Source organism: Bubalus bubalis, chromosome 23 (genome assembly GCF_019923935.1).
Source record: "Bubalus bubalis isolate 160015118507 breed Murrah chromosome 23, NDDB_SH_1, whole genome shotgun sequence".
Lineage (NCBI taxonomy): Eukaryota > Metazoa > Chordata > Mammalia > Artiodactyla > Bovidae > Bubalus > Bubalus bubalis.
In genome coordinates, this window is record NC_059179.1 from 17,185,427 (window position 1) to 17,206,153 (window position 20,727).

A 20,727-nucleotide genomic window follows, 5' to 3' on the forward strand; every position below is an offset into this window, starting at 1 on the left:
ACTGAATCATGGTAGTGCCATTTAGTTCTGAAATAAATTTCCAAAAACACAATATAAATGCTTTAAATATAAAAAGCATACTCCTATAGGTTCCATATATTGTATGTATATTATACTGAACTGTGTGTATAGTTATTTATTCTTCCATGTTCTTGGTGCCAGCAGAAGCTCTCAGCCAATGGACAGTATAGCACGGCCTGAGCCAACTGCTGATCCAGCCCCAAGCAAAACACCCTAGGGCACTGCCCTGTGTTAACATGTTTACCCCACTAACACCTGTCTGTCACTCATTTATTTTTTGTTCTGGTCAACAATTTTGACTCATAATGGCCAACAGATGGTTTGCAACTGGTATTAGACCTGCTATCATGAAATAAAGGAAAAGCATCACCCAGGATTGGTAAATTCAAGTGTCTAAGAGACTGACCAGTGAACATGGGCCAGCTTGTAGGCTAGGAGCACTGATCAATGGAAATACTCTGTAGAATGCCAGGAAGATAAATCCATCTCCCCACACCATCCACTAAACAGAGCTAGAGAACTCTCTCGCAAGGTCAGGGTGACATTGTGAGCTCCTGAGTACAGAACTCCTTATACATTGTTCTCTCATGTTTATATAACCATGAGGAAGAAATGGCATTAAGAATCCTCCTCCATTTGACAGGGACAGAGTTAAGGGACAAAACAGGTGATTAAATAGTTAATTCCACTAGGGAATTAGAAGTAAAAAAAAAAAAAATATATATATATATATATTTATATATAATATATGGAAGACCCCTGAAGTTAATGATCACTCAGGAAAGCAGGGGTGCTGCTGCTGCTGCTAAGTCACTTCAGTCGTGTCCAACTCTGTGCGACCCCATAGACAGCAGCCCACCAGGCTCCGCCGTCCCTGGGATTCCCCAGGCAAGAGTACTGGAGTGGGTTGTCATTGCCTTCTCCAAAAGCAGGGTTGCTTAGCAACAAAACCATGCAACAGAAGCACAAGACATGCCCCAAAACAGTAAGACAATGGTGGCATGAGACCCACACCCTACCCAGTGAGCTCAGTAAGTTAATGACCCCAGATCATGCATGCTATCTGCACACATTAAAAAACAAATTTATGGAAAGGTGACATTTCAGTGTGAAAGACCCTGTCCATAGCCAGAACAGAATTAGCTTGACCATATAGAGACAAGAAAACTCCCCTGCTCAACCTGGAGGAGGAGCTAATGATGAAAGTGTGATGTCTACTCAAGAATGAGAAAGAAGGGGGTCTTCTCCCCCTCCCCACTTTTCCTTTGATTATAAAGGAAAGTTTTCATGGTATGGCACTCTCTCATCCCAATGGCTTGTAAGCTTCATGAACATCCTATTCTAACACATCATTTCTTATCTACCACTTTGCTTCTCATTGAATTCTTTCTGCGCTGAGACATAAAGAACTGGAGCTCCTCAGTGCTTCCTGAAACACCACCTAATGGTTTCACTTTGAGATGTTGATCTTCTAACCCCCTAGACCTGGTTGTGTAGTTGGTCTCCAGAGTTTCCCAGAACTCATGTGCAGCTCTGCGTGTGTGGGGCACGTGACAGAACATGACAGTTCTAGACTGTTGGGGTTTGAGTGAAACTCAAACACAATCTCATTACATATAAGAAACAAACAAAGCCTGGGGAGGGTGGGTTGTCCCAGGGCAGGTGGTCAGTAAGGGCCCAGTAGGTTACCAGAATGAGAACTACTGTCTTCCTTGGCTAGTCCAGCAGACCGAGAGTGTCCGAAGAGCTTTCACCCAAAGCCAATCAGTTAAAAATGAAAAAGGATTGAGAGGCTATCTCCATTCTGGCTAGCATTTAGTTTTCGGAAGTTTACAGGAATAATTTTAGGAGGAAAAGGGCATTATTAGAAACAGACTGATCACAATAGCTTATAAAATGGGAATGATTTAGATTAAATTCACATGGTTATTAAAGTTTTAGGATTGCTTGTTGGCTTTTGTTTGTATGAAGCTCCTTTCCTATAACCTACTGAATATTTTGGAAGGTACCAGGGACCAAAAAACTAACAGCTCTGCTTCACCAAAACAACAGGGACTTCTGTCACCCAGTTTTATATTTTTGTCTGCTTATTATAAAAAGGGAAACTAAGAAATGTTCAAGTTCCTTCAAGTTCAGTAGTTCAGCTCCATTTGAAAGAAAGAAAAAAAAAAAACTGGAACTATTTAAGAGCAAATATAATTAGTAGATTTGTATAAATGTCTCCAACATGGTAATTTTATGAGCAAACCACATTATACAGAGTACATGATATGTTTCAAAATTAATATAATGATTGGATATCTGTAAAGAATACTGAAAAATCACATTATTGCTGTCTTTCCTTCCCCTCTTATTTAAAAAGGCATAAATCTCTTAAAGAAAAAAAAAGTTTCACTCCACAGACAACTATTTTTCTATCACTGTAAATGTAGTTTCCACATTTAAAAAGGGGGATACCAAAATGATTCTTTGCTGAACCTCAAGATCCTTTGATATGTCAAGATAAGATTTCAAACTGATACTGAAAGTCAGGAGTTACAAAGGCTGGAGTTATATAGGCTGTGAGGGCCAACCAGATAACAGATGATGGTCTGGGGACTGCAACAAATTGGGACTCATATGCTCTCACATGATGGGTCAATGGCTGTTCCACTGCAGCCCATACTGTTCCATGTAAGAATATGGCTCAGCACTGTTAAGATATTCTCATTGTGCACAGCAGCTAGAAACCCAATCATGTGAAACTTCCCCAACTTTGAAAATTCTGGTCACTTACTTTAAAATTTTTTTAAATACTGGTGTTTTATAGACAGTTTGAAGGACAAAATGCTATAAACATGATTGATTCAGGAAGTAAATTCAGTGTCTAGAAACACAAATTTATTGGAAAATGAAGAATGGATTCTATACACTTTTTTTTTAATATACTCTTTTTTTAAACCTATATCATTCCCTTATAATAGCTTTTCTCTTGCCCAAGGGGAATGAGGATGGGGGAATACATAAATTTGAGGAAAAAGATTGAAATTAGCTGTTAGAAAGCAAGAAGGGTAAAGATACCTTTACTTCCTTCTTTAATTAAAACAACAGAAATTGATTTAAGAGTATTTTCAGCTTTTGAGTCCATGTTGGGACAATTCCAGAAGTTGTACATTTCAAAGTCAGGCTGCCTTGAACATAGCAATTTTTGTCTAATCAGAAATGCCACCCAGAGGTACCCAGAGGCAGCCACTTTTATAATGGTATGCTAATGGTTTACATGACTAAGTTAGAAGGCATGATAACCAGATGGGGGAATGTCATCTATTTAAAATGTAAAAGTACTATCTATGCAAATTATGTGGGTACACATGCATCTGGGGTGGAGGGGTGGTGTTCTTGACCCTTCTTCTCACAAAAGCCTAAGAACCAATACCTGATTATAAAAGTGAAAGTTCAATTGTGCAAGTTCAAACACAGATAATGTAGTCGTTTTTTTTTTTTCTCAAACATACTCCTGCAGGATCCTTTTTTTTTTCCTTTTAAATCACTGATGGAATCAGCAGACCAGAGAAAATCTCTCTTACTGAGGAAAACAGAGTGAGTCATCTCTATGCTGATAAGAGACTGCAGGACGAGGGCACTGCTGTGAAGCAGGTATCAGGCGGTGCCTAGTCTAAATGAGTCAGTGGAGCAATCAAGAGCATTTCTTTCCGTGACATTCAGTGATCACTGGAGATGACGTTGATGGCCTTATCTCAGTGGCATCCCCAAGCACAATCTAACATTTACTTCCCCAAACCTGGTGAGGAGGATGGGGGACTGAAAAATATCTCACTATTTGTAGTGACTAGATAGAAAAGGAGAAAGTATCTTGTTTTTACACATGGTTGGCTGGCAAATGTGATACAACTCCCTGTTTGTTTTAAAAGTATAAAATCAAATGTGTAAATCTCTTGGAGAAACATCAACACCTAAGAAATGTGGCTGCTGGACGGAACGAATGTCATGGCTCTGTAGGATACAAAAATGTTGGCCAGAAAACAGCTTTACGAACCTCTGGGAACACAAACGAACATGCTAGCCCAGGAAGATACTTTTAGACAATGACCCCCATAGAAACAGACCCCGAAGGAGCACACACTCCAAACAGTGAGGTGATCCGCCCATTAGTCCTAGACACTGGATTCAGTCTCCGCTTTCAAAAAAAGTTACAACTTGGGCAAATTACTGACAGTTTCTGACAGGTGCTGAGATTTTTAAAACAAGGAAAATGAGTTTGGGAAGATCATTTTGAATGAACTCTGGGGTTAGGGGCTATCAACCACAACAGATTCCAAATCCCATGTTCTGATCCACAATGCAATAATAAGACTTTGCTCTACAGGGCAGCAGGGAGATGGCCCACTGAAACGAATATAATTTGTGCCTCAACTCATGGCAACTACACCCCATTTGAATTCACAATTGTCTAAGGCGGCTGAGTAAAATATTAGCCAGAAACAGCCTTGAATCCTTTTTGAAAGAGCGAAAGAGGAAATGAAATTGGCCTGATTGACATTTTTGTAACACACAGAAATGTGAAGGTCAAGTTAAAGAGGCTGTAGGGGAACAGAATTTGCCACCCCAAAACATATCTCTTTGGCATATTAATTATGTTAAGCCGGTTATAGTTTCTAAGAAACCACAGACATGGGAAAAATTCTGAAAACCAAACAGAAGCGACCCTTTTAGAAGAAACACTCACAGGTAAATCGTCATGTGTAAGGGCGTGTCCTTGCTGTACCAGGTAGAGGAGGATGATCAGACCTCTAGACACTCTAATCAATGGATAAGATGATGACTAATCTGCATAACAACCTTACCTTGCCTTACAGTCCTTTTCCTGGTCAACTCCCGTAACTGACTCTCATCCTCTTTTATCTTTAGCTAAGGACAGTCTCGAAAGCTAGAGTATTGGACACTTAGGGGAGTTACTTGAGTTTTCCTGAGTCTCTCCCTTGCACACAGGTTGTTACACTTTTGTTTAGTTTTCTCCTGTTAATCTGTCTGATGTCAGTTCAAATCCTAGACCAGTCAGAAGGACCTAGAACAGTAAAGGAAAATTTCTTCCCAAAGCCTCACACCAAGTTGCTGATGAACATGAAGCGTTACAACAAATAAAGGCAATGGCGATTGAACCAACAATGACCTTGGTCAACACACACATCAAGCAAGAGTCCCGATAAAAACAAGAAGTGAAGGAACTTTAGATTTTTCTAGGTCATTTGTTAAGCCAAGAAGAGGTACTATTATTTTTCTAGGTCATTTGTTAAGCCAAGAAGAGGTACTATTATTCTTTTGAAAGATAATACATAAACCAAAAGATTTAGGACAGAAGGGTGGAGACTGAAAAGTAAGTTCCCTTCATATACTACTGCCCTTCTCCAAGGTTACTCATCTCCAGCAGCTCCTTCTAAAATGACCCACATGCACATGAGTAATGAAGCACTATTCTGCACACCTGACTTTTTTTAAAAAAACATAAGGGAGATAGTACCATTTATAAATGTCCCACCACTTAAGTCTCTGGGGGCATGGGAAGGTACCAAAAAAAAATTTTTTCCCCTCATTCCTAAAACCACTTGCTGAAAACGAAACAGGAGAAATCCTCACCTTATGACTGCCAGTAGGTTTCATTCTTTTTAATTTTATTTAGGTTCCACTCTGAGAAAAGATGACGAGTGAAAACCAGGGTTGCTGTCAATCGTCATGAACATTCCACTGAAACCTTCATTTTGCCGTAAATCAGTGGTTTCAGATATAGAACACTACCCAATAAGTGCTCATTTTCCAGAGATTAGATACTCCCTAAGTCTCCTGAAGGATATTCCTAAGTCTCACTGAAAATATTTTCACTGAAACACAAGGGTCTTGAGATGCATAGAAGAGCAAGTGAGGGCTGCCCATTACCCTAGGCAATTGAAACAGCACATTTCAGCATGCTGCTTAGTCCACTGCACCCACTCCAGTGTTCTTGCCTGGAGAATCCCAGGGATGGGGGAGCCTGGTGGGCTGCCATCTATGGGGTCACACAGAGTAGGACACGACTGAAGCGACTCAGCAGTAGCAGTAGCCCACTGCCCTCAACAGCTGCGCAGCTTTCTGTGCTTTTTGTCATTTGCACAAAAGGCCTTTAAAAAACAAAATCAAGCCTGGAGAAGAAGTGGAAATGTTTCAAAGAAGAGAATCTTGAAGATATCCAAGAACGTCTGGGGAGGGCTAACCTGAGGCTCACAGGGCAGCCAGAGACGGTGGGACCCTAAACCTGGGAGAGGGAGGAGGCGGACAGGCTTTGAGTTGGTAACTTTGGGAAGGGGGCAAAAGTGTCTCTGGGGGCTGGAGATAACCAGGCTAAAGAGATTTCCCAGGTAATGTAGGAACAGAAAAACCAAGGAGCCCAGGGAGAATATGCAGGAAGCTCAGTGGGGTGTTTTCTCTGGGAAGGGGACAAAACCAATATAGAGCTGTATTCTGTGCCAGAAACCCACAAATAGATGAAAATGGAAAATGTGTTTGCTCAAAAAATAATCTTCTCATATCAGTGGCTGATGATTAAAGGTGTATGGGTGGTCCTGAAACACATACATCTACTACAACCATCACCATCTATTTTTGCTGCTTTATTATCTTGTAGCATTTATCTTTGGTATTTCAAAGATATAAAAATATTTCATAAATTGTGGTCCTGCAAATCAAGGTTGTCTTTTTGGCTTTTTCATAAAATTATATCACAACTTTCACCACCAAATTACTGATTTTCAGGGACTGCTTTCCATTTAGCAAACCTTCATTTAATGAAATTTTGAGTGTGATCAGAGAATGAAAAAAATTTGCAATGTATTAACTAACAGTGAATTAAACTTCATCAAAATGGCTTGTAGAAGTTCTAGCGCATATAAAGAACGGTGTAACTTACAGGCTATTATTGGCAAAGGATGCTGGATCCTTCTGCTTGCCAGCCAAAGACAGCCATGTGCCAACTGCATAAATGCAGTTTATAATTCACTCAGCTGGCCAGATTTTAAATCATGCAATTCTAAAACTAATTTTCTTGATTTGGAGGAGTCACAGTATTTCCATTTTTTAAAAAAACATAAGGTGAGGCTTTATTATATTTTCATGTCATCTCACTTGAATCATTTATATTTGTATTACATGAACTTATCCCTTATTCAGCAGTTTATACCCTGATGCTGGGAAAGATTGAAAGCAGAAGGAGAAGACGGTGACAGAGGATGAGATGGTTGGATGGCATCACCAGTTCAACGGACACGAACTTGGGCAAATTCTGGGAGATGGTGCAGGGCAGGACAGGGAAGCCTGGCATGCTGCAGCCCATGGGGTAGCTAGCAGTCAGACACGACTTGCGACTGAACAAATCCCTTATTCATTAGAGATGTGTCTTCATTCACTTCTTAGTAGGAATTTTATATGATAAATTAGCCCTTTGCTTTTATTTTCTTTGTCCAAATTCTACCTATCTCTTCTTTCTCTCCCTGAATCATCATCTCCATCTCATAGCTTCAAATACCATCTACATGCTGATGACTCTCAAAGGTACCATTTCCAGCTCCAGCCAACTCTGAATTTCTAAATCTCTATATGAATATTGAATGGGCATTTCAAACTTAATATGCCCAAATGGAACTCTCAGGGTCCTCCCCAAACCTCCTTCTCTGTTCCCCATCTTAGTAAATAACAACACCACTCACCTAGCCAAAAACACTGGACTTACCCACTTTCCTTTTTGCTCATACCACACACTCAATCCAGCAAGTTCTACCTTCAAAATATACCCTGAGCTTGACCAGATCACATCATTTTATATTCACCATGTTAATCCAAGCCATGCCCTCATCTCTTGCCTAGACCAGAAGGGCCACCTACAGGTCATACTGATTCTATTCTTGCCCCCAAAAGTCTATTCTCCATTTAGAACCCAGAGAAATAATTTTAAAGCTCAAAGAAGATCATATCACTATTTTACTCAAACTTCTCAAAAGGTATCCAATCACACACAAGGTTTTGGAGTAAATCTCAACTCCTTACCATGCCTATAAGATCTACCACTGACCTCATTTCATATCACTCTGCTCCCCAGAACCACTCCCCAGCTCAAGGCCAGCCAGACTGGCTGCCTTCCTGCCCCTCTATCCTGCCAAGCTCAGCCTACACCAAGGCCTTTCTTTTTGCCTTCTGTTTCCTCTACTAACTACCTCTCTGCAGATTCCGTCACTACATTCAGATCTCTGCACACAATTTCTATCCACCCCTCTCCAAAGACCTTCTCAGACCTCTTTCAAAAGGAACCCCTCAGGTTTGGGGCAGAATGGATACATGCACATGTATGGCTGAGTCCCTTCACTGTTCACCTGAAACCATCACAAAATTGTTCATTGGCTATACCCAATACAAAATGCTGTTGGTGTTAAAAAGAACTCCTCACTTCTTTTATAGCACTTATCACTCCCTGAAATTTTATTATCTATTTAGTTATTTCCTTCATTCACAAAACACTTATTTCATGAGCACCCACCACCATGTACATGGTGCTCTTCTAGGAGCTGGGTAGACAGCAGTGAATAAGTAAAGACCCCTGCCCTCATGGAGGTCACATTCTTGTCACCCCACTCAAATCCAAGCTTCAGTCCACTGAGTCCCCAGTGCCCAGAGCCGTGCCTTGGCAAAGAGTGGGCATTCATGCATGTTTACTGAACAGAGGAAGTGTCCCACCCACCTGAGACCACCTGCTTCCCCGAGGACTCCACCATAGACCTCTTCCTAAAAGATGGGACTCTGAGGAAGCCAGAATGTCCACTGTGTCCCTTTAGGCACAGTAATGGGGACAGCCAGCCTCCCATGTTTCAGTTGGGTCCCTAACCTTGGGCCTGACCAACTGCCCTTCTTTCCCGCCCCACTCCAGCAACCTGCATACTCCCCAGGCGGCCATGCCTCCAGGTCATGTCTCACTGGGTCGTAAGAGCATCCGATTCACCTAGTTAGGAGCTGACCAGGTAGTCAGCAGCAAACAAACCAGCTTCTCTCAATCAATAAAGAATGGCTGGAATCAAGACACATGGGTCATACTGCCTTCCTGGCTCATGGTCCCTCCAGCTCAGAACTCACGTGAGGCCTTCACCATCAACTAGCTGGTATGCCTCCAAGCACTCTTAGCATTAGAACCCACTGGTGTTAAGGACATATTTTTGCCTCTTTCAGCTGCCATAGATGCAAGACATTTACCTGCTGTGATGAGTAATTAACTTTCTTTTGGAAAGCGGAAGAACATTTGTTAACTGTGAAACTATCTGATGGCAAATAAAAATGAAGGTAATTGTGAAACAGAGTTAATTTATCTTTCTAAAAAATGGCAGCTGGAGTGGTAGAAAGGAAAAAAACAAAAATGCAAATCCCTTGAAGAACCACTCTGGAGGACTCAAAATACGTATTTAAAAATCTGTGTTTCTAACATACGCGTTCACTTCTCAACTTGCTTGCACAGAATCACCCAGCTCTACATCTCAGAACTAAACAGGATTACTCCGTATTTGCTCAGCATTTTATTCCCTTGGAATCATTCTCACATAATCTTTCAGCAGAGCAGGAGTCATTTCACTGTCTGCAGGCCCAGGGAGGTAAAAAAAAAATGCACCTAAGAACCCACAATAAATAGCAGAACCAAGGAGGTAGCAGAACTCATATATGCATAGGCCAGTCCCAGTTTCCTTCCTTCTATGACAGAAAACACAGTGTGGTTCTCTGAAAATCCCATTCCATAGTCCATTGAAAACATGGCCCTCCATTGTAGCAGCAGCAGCAACAAATAAAACACAACACATATTTACCAGTGGTGTAAGGTGCTGGAAAGATGCATTGGTCCTGGGGCTCCAGGCAGGGAGAAGGTCTCACAAACTCTTCCAACAAATGCCACTCCTGCAATGACAAACATACAAGACATCTGAAGCAGGCACCCTGCGGCCTCTCTCCAAGGAGGCCTTCTAAATACCAATGGCTAGGCACCCTGTTTAGACTCAAAGCCTCCTTCCTCATCCTCCAGCCCTACTTCCTTCTCACCCTGGTAGAAGCCGAATCTTTAGTTCACTGGCTGAAAAGGTCCCGTGAGAATTGATGGATCTCGGGCAGAAAGAAGCTCCTGAGACCATCTATGACAGATGCCAAGTGGGTCACCTCTAGCCTCTAGAGGTATTATAGTAATCTGCAGGATATGTTTAGAAAATTTGAGCCAAAAATTTAAAAATCAAAAACTGTCACATAAAATCCCAGATTTCTGGCTTCTCTTTTCAAAAAAGAGAGGATCTGTCAACATGGTCCCTGTTCGTATCTGAAAATAATCAGCTGGTGCTAAGAAACAGCTGCCCTTCACAGGCAGGCTTGGCTATTCCAATATGCCACAGTCCCTATCGCTCCCCATCATCCCAACACAGAGGAAAGCTGTGGTGATCACTGTCCTTGTGTTATTTTGTTAGAGATACAAAAATATTTCCCTCTCCCTATGATTCTAACAAAAGTGGAAAATTTTGTTCTAAGGGGTTGAGCTCTAAGAGAGGGGAAAAAAGGTATAAGCACATATAGCAACTTAAGTTAGTGACCTCATTTCTGTAGACATTTGCAACCCCTGAACAAGAAGATCACTCCCATTTTACATAAGTGAAAGGAGGAAACTAACTTACCTACTCCTACAGTTAGAACTGGCTCTGTCTCTAGAACTGAGGTTCAACCCAGGACTCTTTCACTATGCCCCCCTGCACAGCAGTCTTCTATTACAAAGCAAAAAGTCAGTTTTATATATATACACATACACACAGGGGTATGTGTGTGTTTCTCTCAAAGCTAAAGACTCAATTCAAGGAAACACAGTCGAAGTAGCCAACCTACTCTGTACTAAAATGCTGGCCATACCTTCATTTGCCAAAGAATGTAAGAGTTAAGTTATATCAGGTTCCCTACGGGCCTGTTTCCTAATGTGACATTTTCAATACAATTGTGCTTCTTTAAGTACAGAAGTAGTTCTCACAAATAACATGAATTGGCTACTTCAAAAGTGCTCGGTTAACATTCCAAACTGTCTGAAACACTCTGTACACTAGAAAAATGTCCCTGAATATGCATCTAGAATACAAGGCTATCCATAAGCTTATATACAGGTACGAGCACTGTAATAAATGAACAATGCTCAACTATAAGGTCACGAAGGGAGTTATTTATATCATTCCCCTCAAAGAATGTATTGATTCTCTCACTCAGCAGATATTTACTGAGTCCTATTACACGCCAGGCAGCAGGCAAGGTGATGGATACATGAAGAGGCTCTCTTTGGGCAAGAGATTCAGACACTCAAAGACTTCTAAAACAACAGGTGAATGTAAAGATCTAGGCAGGCACAGGCGCCACGGGAGCCCTGAGTAGGAGCTCCTAGTGCAACTGAGGGGAAGAGACGCACCCTAACACAGCCAAGCGTCAGAGGAAAGCCTGAAGCAGGAATGGGAGTGCGGCAGGCAGGGGGCTAACCAAGGGGAGGTGGGAATGACAGGGACAGTGTGGGCTGGAGCAAAACTTATGAACAGCCCCTTCGATTTATACTGTCTAGACCTTGTATTATCTTACAAGTGTAAGTGTGATGCACACCCCACATGTACACTCTTGAAAGTTGACCTTGCCAAGTGCCCAGATCAAAAATGCCACTAGTTTCAGCCCCACTGCCAGGCCATGCCCATCTGTCACTCCCTCAGGGCAATCAATGCTGTCCCAGAGTCTGCAGGACCCTAGAAACAAAGGGGTCGAAACACTCAACCTTCCTGTATCTCCAGAACCTCCATGATGTCTGAGAAGACAGTAAACAGATTTTTCCCTGTGCCATCACGGGATGGTCCTGTCTCTACCTCGAGACCTGGATTTCTACTGCCAGAATCTACTATGCAGTCGAGACTCAGGCAGCAAGGTTTGTGAGAAAACGTTCCAAAACATCTGCCCATCAAAATGCCCAAGTATTTGCAGGGCAGCAATGGAGACAGAGACATAGAGAACAGACTTGTGAACACAGTGCAGGAAGGAGAGGGCGGGATGACTTGAGACAAGAGCACAGAGACATATGCCTCCCCATGTGTATAACAGATAGCCAGTGGGAATTTGCCATGCGACATGGGGAGCTCAACCCAGTGCTGTGTGACAGCCCAGAGGGGAGGGATGGGGAGGGACATGAGAGGGGAGTTCAGGAGGGAAGGGACACAGGGATGCCTATGGCCAATTCATGCTGATGTATGGCAGAGGCCAACACAATATTGTAAAGCAATTATCCTCCAATGAAAAAAAGAAAAAAAAAATGCCCAAGTGGAGGTCCCCCTTTCTTCACAGATAAGAAAGAGAGGAGCCTTCAGCCCTGATCCAAGTGTGGCAAAGCCAGGGCAGCATCCCCGAAAGACAAGCTTTGGAAAAGGGCCATAAAGAGGAGTGAAGACCAAATACACGGCCATGGTTAGGGTTCAGGGTCAAGGTCTGTACAAGGAAACAAAGATGCATCTCTGGATCTGTACCTGCTGGGCAGGTTCCCAAATCTGGCTGAAAATTAGAATCACTTAGTGTTCTTGCCTGGAGAATCCCAGGGATGGGGGAGCCTGGTGGGCTTCCATCTATGGGGTCGCACAGAGTCGGACACGACTGAAGCGACTTAGCAGCCAGCAGCGGCAGCAGAAAACAAAAACAGCTTCTTGGGCCTCAGACCTATCAAATCAGAATCTCTGGTTTGGAGCTCTAGGAATTATATAGGTGATTCTGATGCCCAAACTCTGATATTCATTTAGAAAAGGGTCACCTCTCACCTTTTTCCAGAACAACCTTTCACTCTTCAGAACAATGTCAAGGTCATTAGTTGAGCATCTTTCTGGCAGGATTCAAGAATGCAGGCTTTGGGGGAGTTGCACATCCTTAGTCTGTTTACTTACTAACCTTACCCCATACTGTCACCACGATCACTTAACTCCTTTTTACTTTAAATAAAAATAGAATGGCAACAGCCAGGATGGCAACTGGGTAAATGAAGCCAGCCTCCCTCTCTGCCCTAATCCCTGTACACCATGACCCAATGCCAGGGCACCCAGACTACTGGAGTTGTCCAGTCTCAGCAAATCTGAGCCCTTTTACACGTGTGTCAGCTCACCCTGACAGAGCAAAGGGTCTGGGAGCATCTGGTCACCAACATGGCCTTTGAGGAACAGCTCCAGGGCACACAGTACTCTGATCAGGTCCCTACTGCCCACCAAAGAGCAGGACACTGCAGATCGATGAGATGCCTGGAAACCTGCCAAGCTGGCCCAGCACTTCTCTTCCCAGATTCCCACTTGCGGTCAAGAAATGGCCTGAACAATCTCAAGCCAAGAATGGCAAAGTAAATGCTGTGTACCACAAGGATGACAGATCGGAGGAAGCCGGTTTCCTGAATGGACCAGCCTAGACAGATCTCTTCTCTGACATCAACAGATGCTACTGGGTGACCTTCAGACAGCCCAGCACCGGAGAAAACCACAGCTGACCAAGGTCAGTCTCCCTGGCTGCAAGGCCCAGCAGCAATCCATCGTATCCTTTACCAGAACAAGGAGACAAGCAGCCCCTTCAGTCTAAGGGCTCTCCTCTCTGGCCATAATGCAAATCTGGAAGGGCCCAGTGGGGCAGGAAGTCTAGCAAAAGCACAAGATGCTTCTGGGGGGATAAGCAATCCAAAATTTCTTGCAGTACTTTATATCCTTGCATAAAACAAGAGCTTTCTCTGACCTAATCCTCCAAAAGACATCATAAGAGTTGCTCAAAACCCTGCCAAATACCCTGAACCATCAGCTCCCTCATCTATATCCTCATCTCTAGCCCAACCCAAGAACATGGAACAATCCTGGATGTTGGGAAAGTCACCCTGGCCACCTTCATTCCTACTCAACACCAATTCAGACTGTCCAGCCAACTCTGGACCAACAAAAGCCCCTCTGGATACATTCATAACTACTGCATATCTCTCCTTCAGAGCACAAATCATTTATTTTTATATTGTTTTCCCACTAACATATGGATAAGGATCCATGCTGCTGTCTGTTTTGTCTTTGTGTTGTTGTTTAAGCTCTTTTGTTTGCTTGACTAGTGATCACTGTATCCCAAGTGACTTCAAACTCTCTAGGTTCCTTCAATGTATACCACAAATTTCATGCCTTTCAACTAAAGGATGACCAAGTCAATCCATTCCCTAACCACTGAGTCTTGCCACTGGCCTCTGGAATCTAATTAGTCACATCCATCAATTAGTCCACTAATTCAGTAGACTAGGAAGGACTTTGCTCAGAAGGTCAGTGTAGGATTGGTAAAGCACTAATCCAGTTGTATTCCCAAGGTCAAGTTCAACTGCAAAGGCTGAAGTCAGCAAGGAAAGGTTTACCAAGTGATGAGGAGAAAAGAGTCAAGACATGCAATCTGAGGTTCCTAATGGACCCTAACCCTCAACTTGATGCTCAAAGCACCTGTCCTCTGCCTTTGAGGGATGGTGGGGCCTGGCTCCTATCTCCCACCAGGAATCTGATCATAATTCTGGCTATGAGGCTTGATGTGACACAGCTTCAAATTTCTGGGACTGCTTGATTGCCAGAGCTGTTTCCTATTACTCTTCAGCTCCTATAAACTTCTGGGTCCCTGACCATTGCCTGGAATTCTGGTTTCGTGCCCTCCCCAACCCCTACTACGTCATTCGTGTGTCCTAACTCCACGCGACCTTGAGGTATCCTGCCCATGACGTTCACCCAGATCCTGGCTCTAACCCTCTGCACACACCCCTCCAAAGCCTGGCACACAGGAGTGTCCACTGAAGGTAACTCGAACTCCAAGGCCCAACTTTCTTCCCAAGCTCATGGGAGACTCTCCACCCTCACAAACTCCAACTCCTCCATCAATAAACCCAGATGGTCCAGGCTAGAAAAATCAATCCCCAACTGGCCTTGAGGCAGACCAGATCAGGAAAGAAACAAACCACAATGATTATCTTTCCTTTTTATGCAGATTTTAAAAATCAAATTGCATTTATTACTCTAAGATGTCTTTAACATATACAAAACGAACTGTTTTGACCTCTGAAAGCACTTCCCTACTTCTCAGAGCAAATCCCACTGGGTCCAGTGCCACACCCTCAGGACCTGAATGCCACTGAAGCTTCCAAGATGCTCAATACTCAGGTGGCTCCTACCTCCCAAACACTGCTCACCTCTGGTCTTATTGCCCCACTGTCCCCCTTCCACACCCAGTGGCAGAAGAAAGAGATCTTTGGGAGCTTTTTATAGCTCTCCCACCTACTCCACAGATTCAGTAGGAAGGAGAACGAAGTTTCCAAGTTCTCTGAATGACACAAAGCTCTTAAAGTAGAATAAAATTAGTCAAAAAATAGCAAAATGATTTTTAGCTCCCTTAAAAAAAAAAAAAAAAGGCACACCTACTTTATTTAAATGACTCACAGTGACTTCATACTTTCTTCCACTGGGATATGTTTTCCTTCCTCCCAAAGGTGGTGAGATCCTCCTTTCTTCCCATCCACTCCTAAGATATCTCCACAAGATACTTGGTTCGGATTTGGGGACCCCCAGGGAAAATCTTGACAATGAACAAGTCTGGCAATATTCTTGCTCCCAGGATGTGATAAATAAGATAATCATGGATTGAAAGTAGTTTTTGTTGGTAGGATTGAAGTTAGGTAGTCAGGGCTGCTGCTGCTGCTAAGTTGCATCAGTCGTGTCCGACTCTGCAACCCCATAGACGGCAGCCCACCAGGCTCCCCCGTCCCTGGGATTCTCCAGGCAAGAACACTGGAGTGGGTTGCCATTTCCTTCTCCAATGCATGAAAGTGAAAAGTGAAAGTGAAGTCGCTCAGTCGTGTCCGACTCTTCATGACCCCATGGACGGCAGCCTACCAGGCTCCTCCGTCCACAGGATTTTCCAGGCAAGAGTACTGGAGTGGGGTGCCATTGCCTTCTCCGAGTCAGGGCTAGGCTTAGTTAAGAAACGATATTGACCTGAGCTCTCCCTGGTGAGAAAAATCCCAGCCACAATAAGAGACAGGGAAAGAACTTTGCAGACAGGAGGAGGAGCAAATGCAGAGACTCACAGGAACAAGCCTTGGGCCACCTACAAGGAGACTCTTCCAGCTCATCTCTCCAATACCCAGCTTTCCATGCATCTCCACAACACAACTAAGCTCACAGCTCAGCGGTGTGGCTCCACCAGTCCCAAAGTCTAATAAACCTTTGCTCAAGGGCTTCCCTGGTAGTCCAGTAGTTAAGAATCCACCTTGAAATGCAGGAAATGTGGGTTCAATCCCCAGTATGGGAACTAAGATCCCACATGATGCGGAGCAACTAAGCCCACGCACTGCAAATACTGAGCCCAGGCTCTAGAGCCCACGTGCCGTAACTACTGAAGCCCATGGGTCCCAGAGCCCATGCTCCGCAACAAGACAAGCCAGTGCAATGAGAAGCCTGCACACCGCAACTAGAAAAAGCCGGCACGCAGCAACGAAGACCCAGCACAGCCAAAAATAGCTAAAAATTTTTTTAAATAAAGAAACCTTTGTTCAGGCAGCTCCCTCCGCTGCCTTAGTAGCTGTTAGCTCCCTCTTGTCCCTCAAGGTCCCTTTGGTTGTGCCCAGTGCCCTTCCCCTCTATCCCAGGGTGATATATCCTGAAATACTTTAGTCTGTTTCCCCCAACCAACTGTCCCTTGATCACTGGGGTCCAATCTAACTCATCCCTGTTGGCCTTAGACCTGGCACATGGGTGGTACTTAGTCAAGGTGCATTAAATTAAATCACCTCGCACACACACACATAAATGAGTGCATCTATAAACTGGTGAGATCTGAATAAGGACGGCAGACTGCAGCAGTGCCCACTTCCTGGTTTGGATGCTGTGCTAGTTATGTAAAATGTTACCACTAGGTGGAAGGGCACACAAGAGCCCTGCATCTTTTGCAGTGGGGAGAAGGACAGGTAACTTCCTATGAGCCTGTATTTCTAAGTTTTAAAATTCTTTTAAAAACCTCAACAATTTTTACCTTTTACATACTCTAGCTTTGTGGTTTCTCCTTAAAAATGGCACGATCTGGTGATACTAGGTTTCAAGACAACAGCAGAGGGGACTGTGCAGTGACTGTTCTCCCTTAGATGGGCACAGCTCTCAGATTCATCTCCCTAAACACCAAAGCCAAGTGTCAGCTGCTATTCCTCAGGGTGCCTGCACTGCATTTCCTCCTAGAAATATTTCTCTATAAAAAGTAGGGAAATGAAAGGCCAAGAGGGTCTTCTACTTCCAGAAAAAAGGGAGACTGCCACATTTTGGTGAAAAACATTCCCGTAAGTTTGGATTTGAAACCCCTCCACCCTTCATGGCATGTTACCTGCCCAGCCTGAGGACCTTGAGGTTTGGACCCTGGACTTTCGAGGATCAAAGTTTTTACTCTAAGTCAGCAAATAAATTTAAAAACCAAACCACTGGAAAAGAACGCAGTTTAAATACACAGTATCCCCTTCTGCCCTAAATATCAATATTTTGCTTCTCTCATCTCACCTTTCCTGAGAACACAGGATGCTGCCCTCAGCCACCAAAAGAGAAGGTTCTACCTCATATGCATGATCACACCCAGATATATAAGCAGCATTTTGTTTTTCCACTGAAATGGCAGTTCTGTTCAGCAGGGGAGGGAAAAGGCCCTTGGGGCATGCCTTCCCCCACCTTTCCCATCACACCTCCACCACCACCTCCCAAAAGGAACGTGCTTGGAATGCAAGTGTCCCTGAGAGGGGGTGGGGCCAAGGCACAGAGCCCCGGTGAACTGCCCAGCAAACGTTTTTTAGAGCAGTAGTTTCCAATCAGGCTAGAGAGTCACCTGGGGCTCTAGACGACGCTCCTCAGGTGACACTCTTGCAGACAAGCACAGCACTGATTTGTCCCTTGGCGTTTTGAAACTATTAATTTAGAAAAACCCCTCACTAACCTGGGCACCAGGGCAGAACACACCTCTCCAGCCAAAAGATGCCAGAGCTGCGTGGTCCGGTAAGGCAGTCACTAGCCACATGTGGCCACTGAAGCCTTGAAATGTGGCTGGTGTGAACTGAGATGTAAGAGGAACATATACGCTGGATTTTGAAGACTTGGTATGGAAAAAGAACATAAAATAGCTCACTGATTTTTAAAAGTACTGATTATATATTGAAAAAATGTTTAAATACACTGGGTTAAAACAAGCATGCGTGCTAAGTCACTTCAGTCATATCTGATTCTGTGCGACCTCATGAACTACAGCTCACCAGACTCCTCTGACCATGGGATTCTCTAGGCAAGAAAACTGGAGTGGGTTGCCATGCCCTTCTCCAGGGGATCTTCCCAACCCAGGGATGGAACCTGTGTCTCTTATGTCTCCTACATTGGCAGGTGGGTTCTTTACCACTAGCACCACCTGGGAAGCCCAGATTTACAAGTATACAGTTAAAATTAATTTCATTTCTTTTTACCTTTTTAGTGTGGCTACTAGAACATTTTTTACTTTTTAATTGGAGGATTAGAAAATCTTAAATGGCACACACGGTTCACATCTATTACACAGCCACACTCAAGGAGACACTCAACATTCTAGGGTGGGGATTAGAATCCTAATGGAAAAAATGAGGGCTCTGGTCAGGCCTGTCGAGGCCTACCAAGTACATGATACTCAGCAGGTTCTCGATGTCTCTGAAGCTCAGTTCCTCCCCAGATACAGGCATGAGAACACCCAGCATGCTGGGCCCAGGGAAGTAAAATAAGAGTATCTGGAAGCATCAGACTGATGTCTTCCTAAAGCTGGTACTCAACACTTGTGCCCTTCTTCCACCAGCAACATACAAGAGGGCCCAGGGCAGGTCTTCTTTCTGTCCTTGCCTGATCCCCAAAACACCAATGTTTCCTAGAACCTTCTGGATGTCAGGCCAACCTTTCATGCTTTTCTGCAGAAGTGTTTCTCCCGTGTTCCTAGGAGACCAGAGAAGGGGCCAGGATGTCCCTGTGCAAACCCACTAGTTCCAGCAGCCTTTTTATTCTTCTGCTACCTTCAGTCACTGAAGAAGTCATCTTAATGAACACAAACACCAGACAGCTGAGCATAGGGATCAATCCAGCCCTGGGAGGGACGCTGGCAGGAGACAGCACGTTATCTCAACCAACCAGTCACTGCTCCTTCCTTGGATTAAAAACCTCCCCTGTGCTAAGCCATCTCCATCTCAAACCAGCACAAAAGAGTAATTTCTTGAAGAACAAAAATTTAAATATCCTTCCCAGTATTTCTGTCAGTAAAATATGACCATGAAACTCAACTTGTTCTTCCTTCTTAGGGCAAATCTCTCTATGGGGGAAAAAAAAATACTATGTGAATGAATCACTACATTTTCCCCACTGAGTCTGAACTGTCTCATATTTTTTTTTATTGGAAATAGGGTACAAAGTGAATAAGCACCAAATCTGAAAACTCTGATACATTTTTTAAATTTTCAATGCAGAAAAATGATCGGGGTTTGTTCATTGTAATACAAACTACACGCTGACTCTGGCACATCAGCCCTAAGCCCCTGCACCCAAACCACAGAGCATTTTCCTAGATCACTCCTCCCAAGTCTGCTTCTCACATTCTTCTGCTCCACAGCTAGCCTCCGTCTCCCAGACAGGACATGCCAGAGTAGCATGAACATAACTGCCTCCATGTAGCCCTGTCCTCACTTGGGACTCATAGTCACAATCACATAATCATAATTACAATCCAGCCCAAACAAAATTCAAAATGTTGTTAATCTCTTGAATGCCAGTGGGAGGGAATGCAATTCTTAATACATTGGAAAACATCTTTAAAACCCCTCCTCCTTCTCTACCACTTAGTATCCCATACACAGCCAGTAGCCACTCTTCTATAGATTCTCCTCTTCATCTCCCTCCAACCCCCAGCTTGTACACACTTTCCCTCTCTTTTTCTTTAGCCTCTGTTTCTTCTTCTCACCACAAGTATTGGGCCTTTTCAGACACAAATACAAGCCCACATACACACTCATACAAACTCTGACTGACCCATCTCTTAGTTCTCCAGCACAGCCTCCACTTGTTTTCCCTACATGAAAAAGGCCCAGGAACTGAGCTTACCAGGAGAAAATTCTCCTTAAAAGGTAGGGTAACTGGGAAGGCTGAGTAATAGACAACAATTTTGTTTAGCAGAGAGAAGAGAAAGTCCATGACACTCACAGTGGCATGTGGCCAAGGAGTGTTAAATGTTACTCCTTAAATCAGCCAGTCCAATTTCAGAAAAGATGCTCTTTATTGACACCCAGATTATACTAATACCTCTGCTGGAGAGACAGCCCAGCACAACCATGAAGCAGCCAGCCCACCTTGACCTCCAAAAGCTTCCAGCACATGTTGACTGTGTATATCGATCATTATACGAATGGGGAAAAGGAGCACATGGAGAGGGGGCGTTCTGAGGTCTCTGCCTACAGTGAAGAGTCATCCCGGTGCTTGGAGAAGTTACCATGATCTGAATGTGTGGAACAGGGGGCCGAGCACCATATAAAGGACTTCAGAGATAGCTCTGTTTATGCAACAGCTTTGCTCCTTTGTTCACATGCACAGAGGCAGC

At 43.7% G+C, this 20,727-nt stretch overlaps 1 protein-coding gene across 48 annotated transcripts in view; it reads right to left on the bottom strand.

The window, feature by feature from the left end:
• The window catches only part of SORBS1 (sorbin and SH3 domain containing 1), a 231,492-nt gene that overhangs the window by 159,067 nt on the left and 51,698 nt on the right, over positions 1–20,727 (bottom strand). For 47 of the 48 annotated variants that reach the window (XM_044935469.2, XM_045164213.1, XM_044935473.2 and 44 more), the window contains one exon: positions 9,888–9,975. The exons of the other annotated variant lie outside the window; for it this stretch is intronic. In XM_044935469.2, the coding sequence (XP_044791404.2) occupies positions 9,888–9,975 (88 nt within the window). The remainder of the gene's footprint in view (positions 1–9,887; positions 9,976–20,727) is intronic. 48 annotated transcript variants of the gene reach the window in all.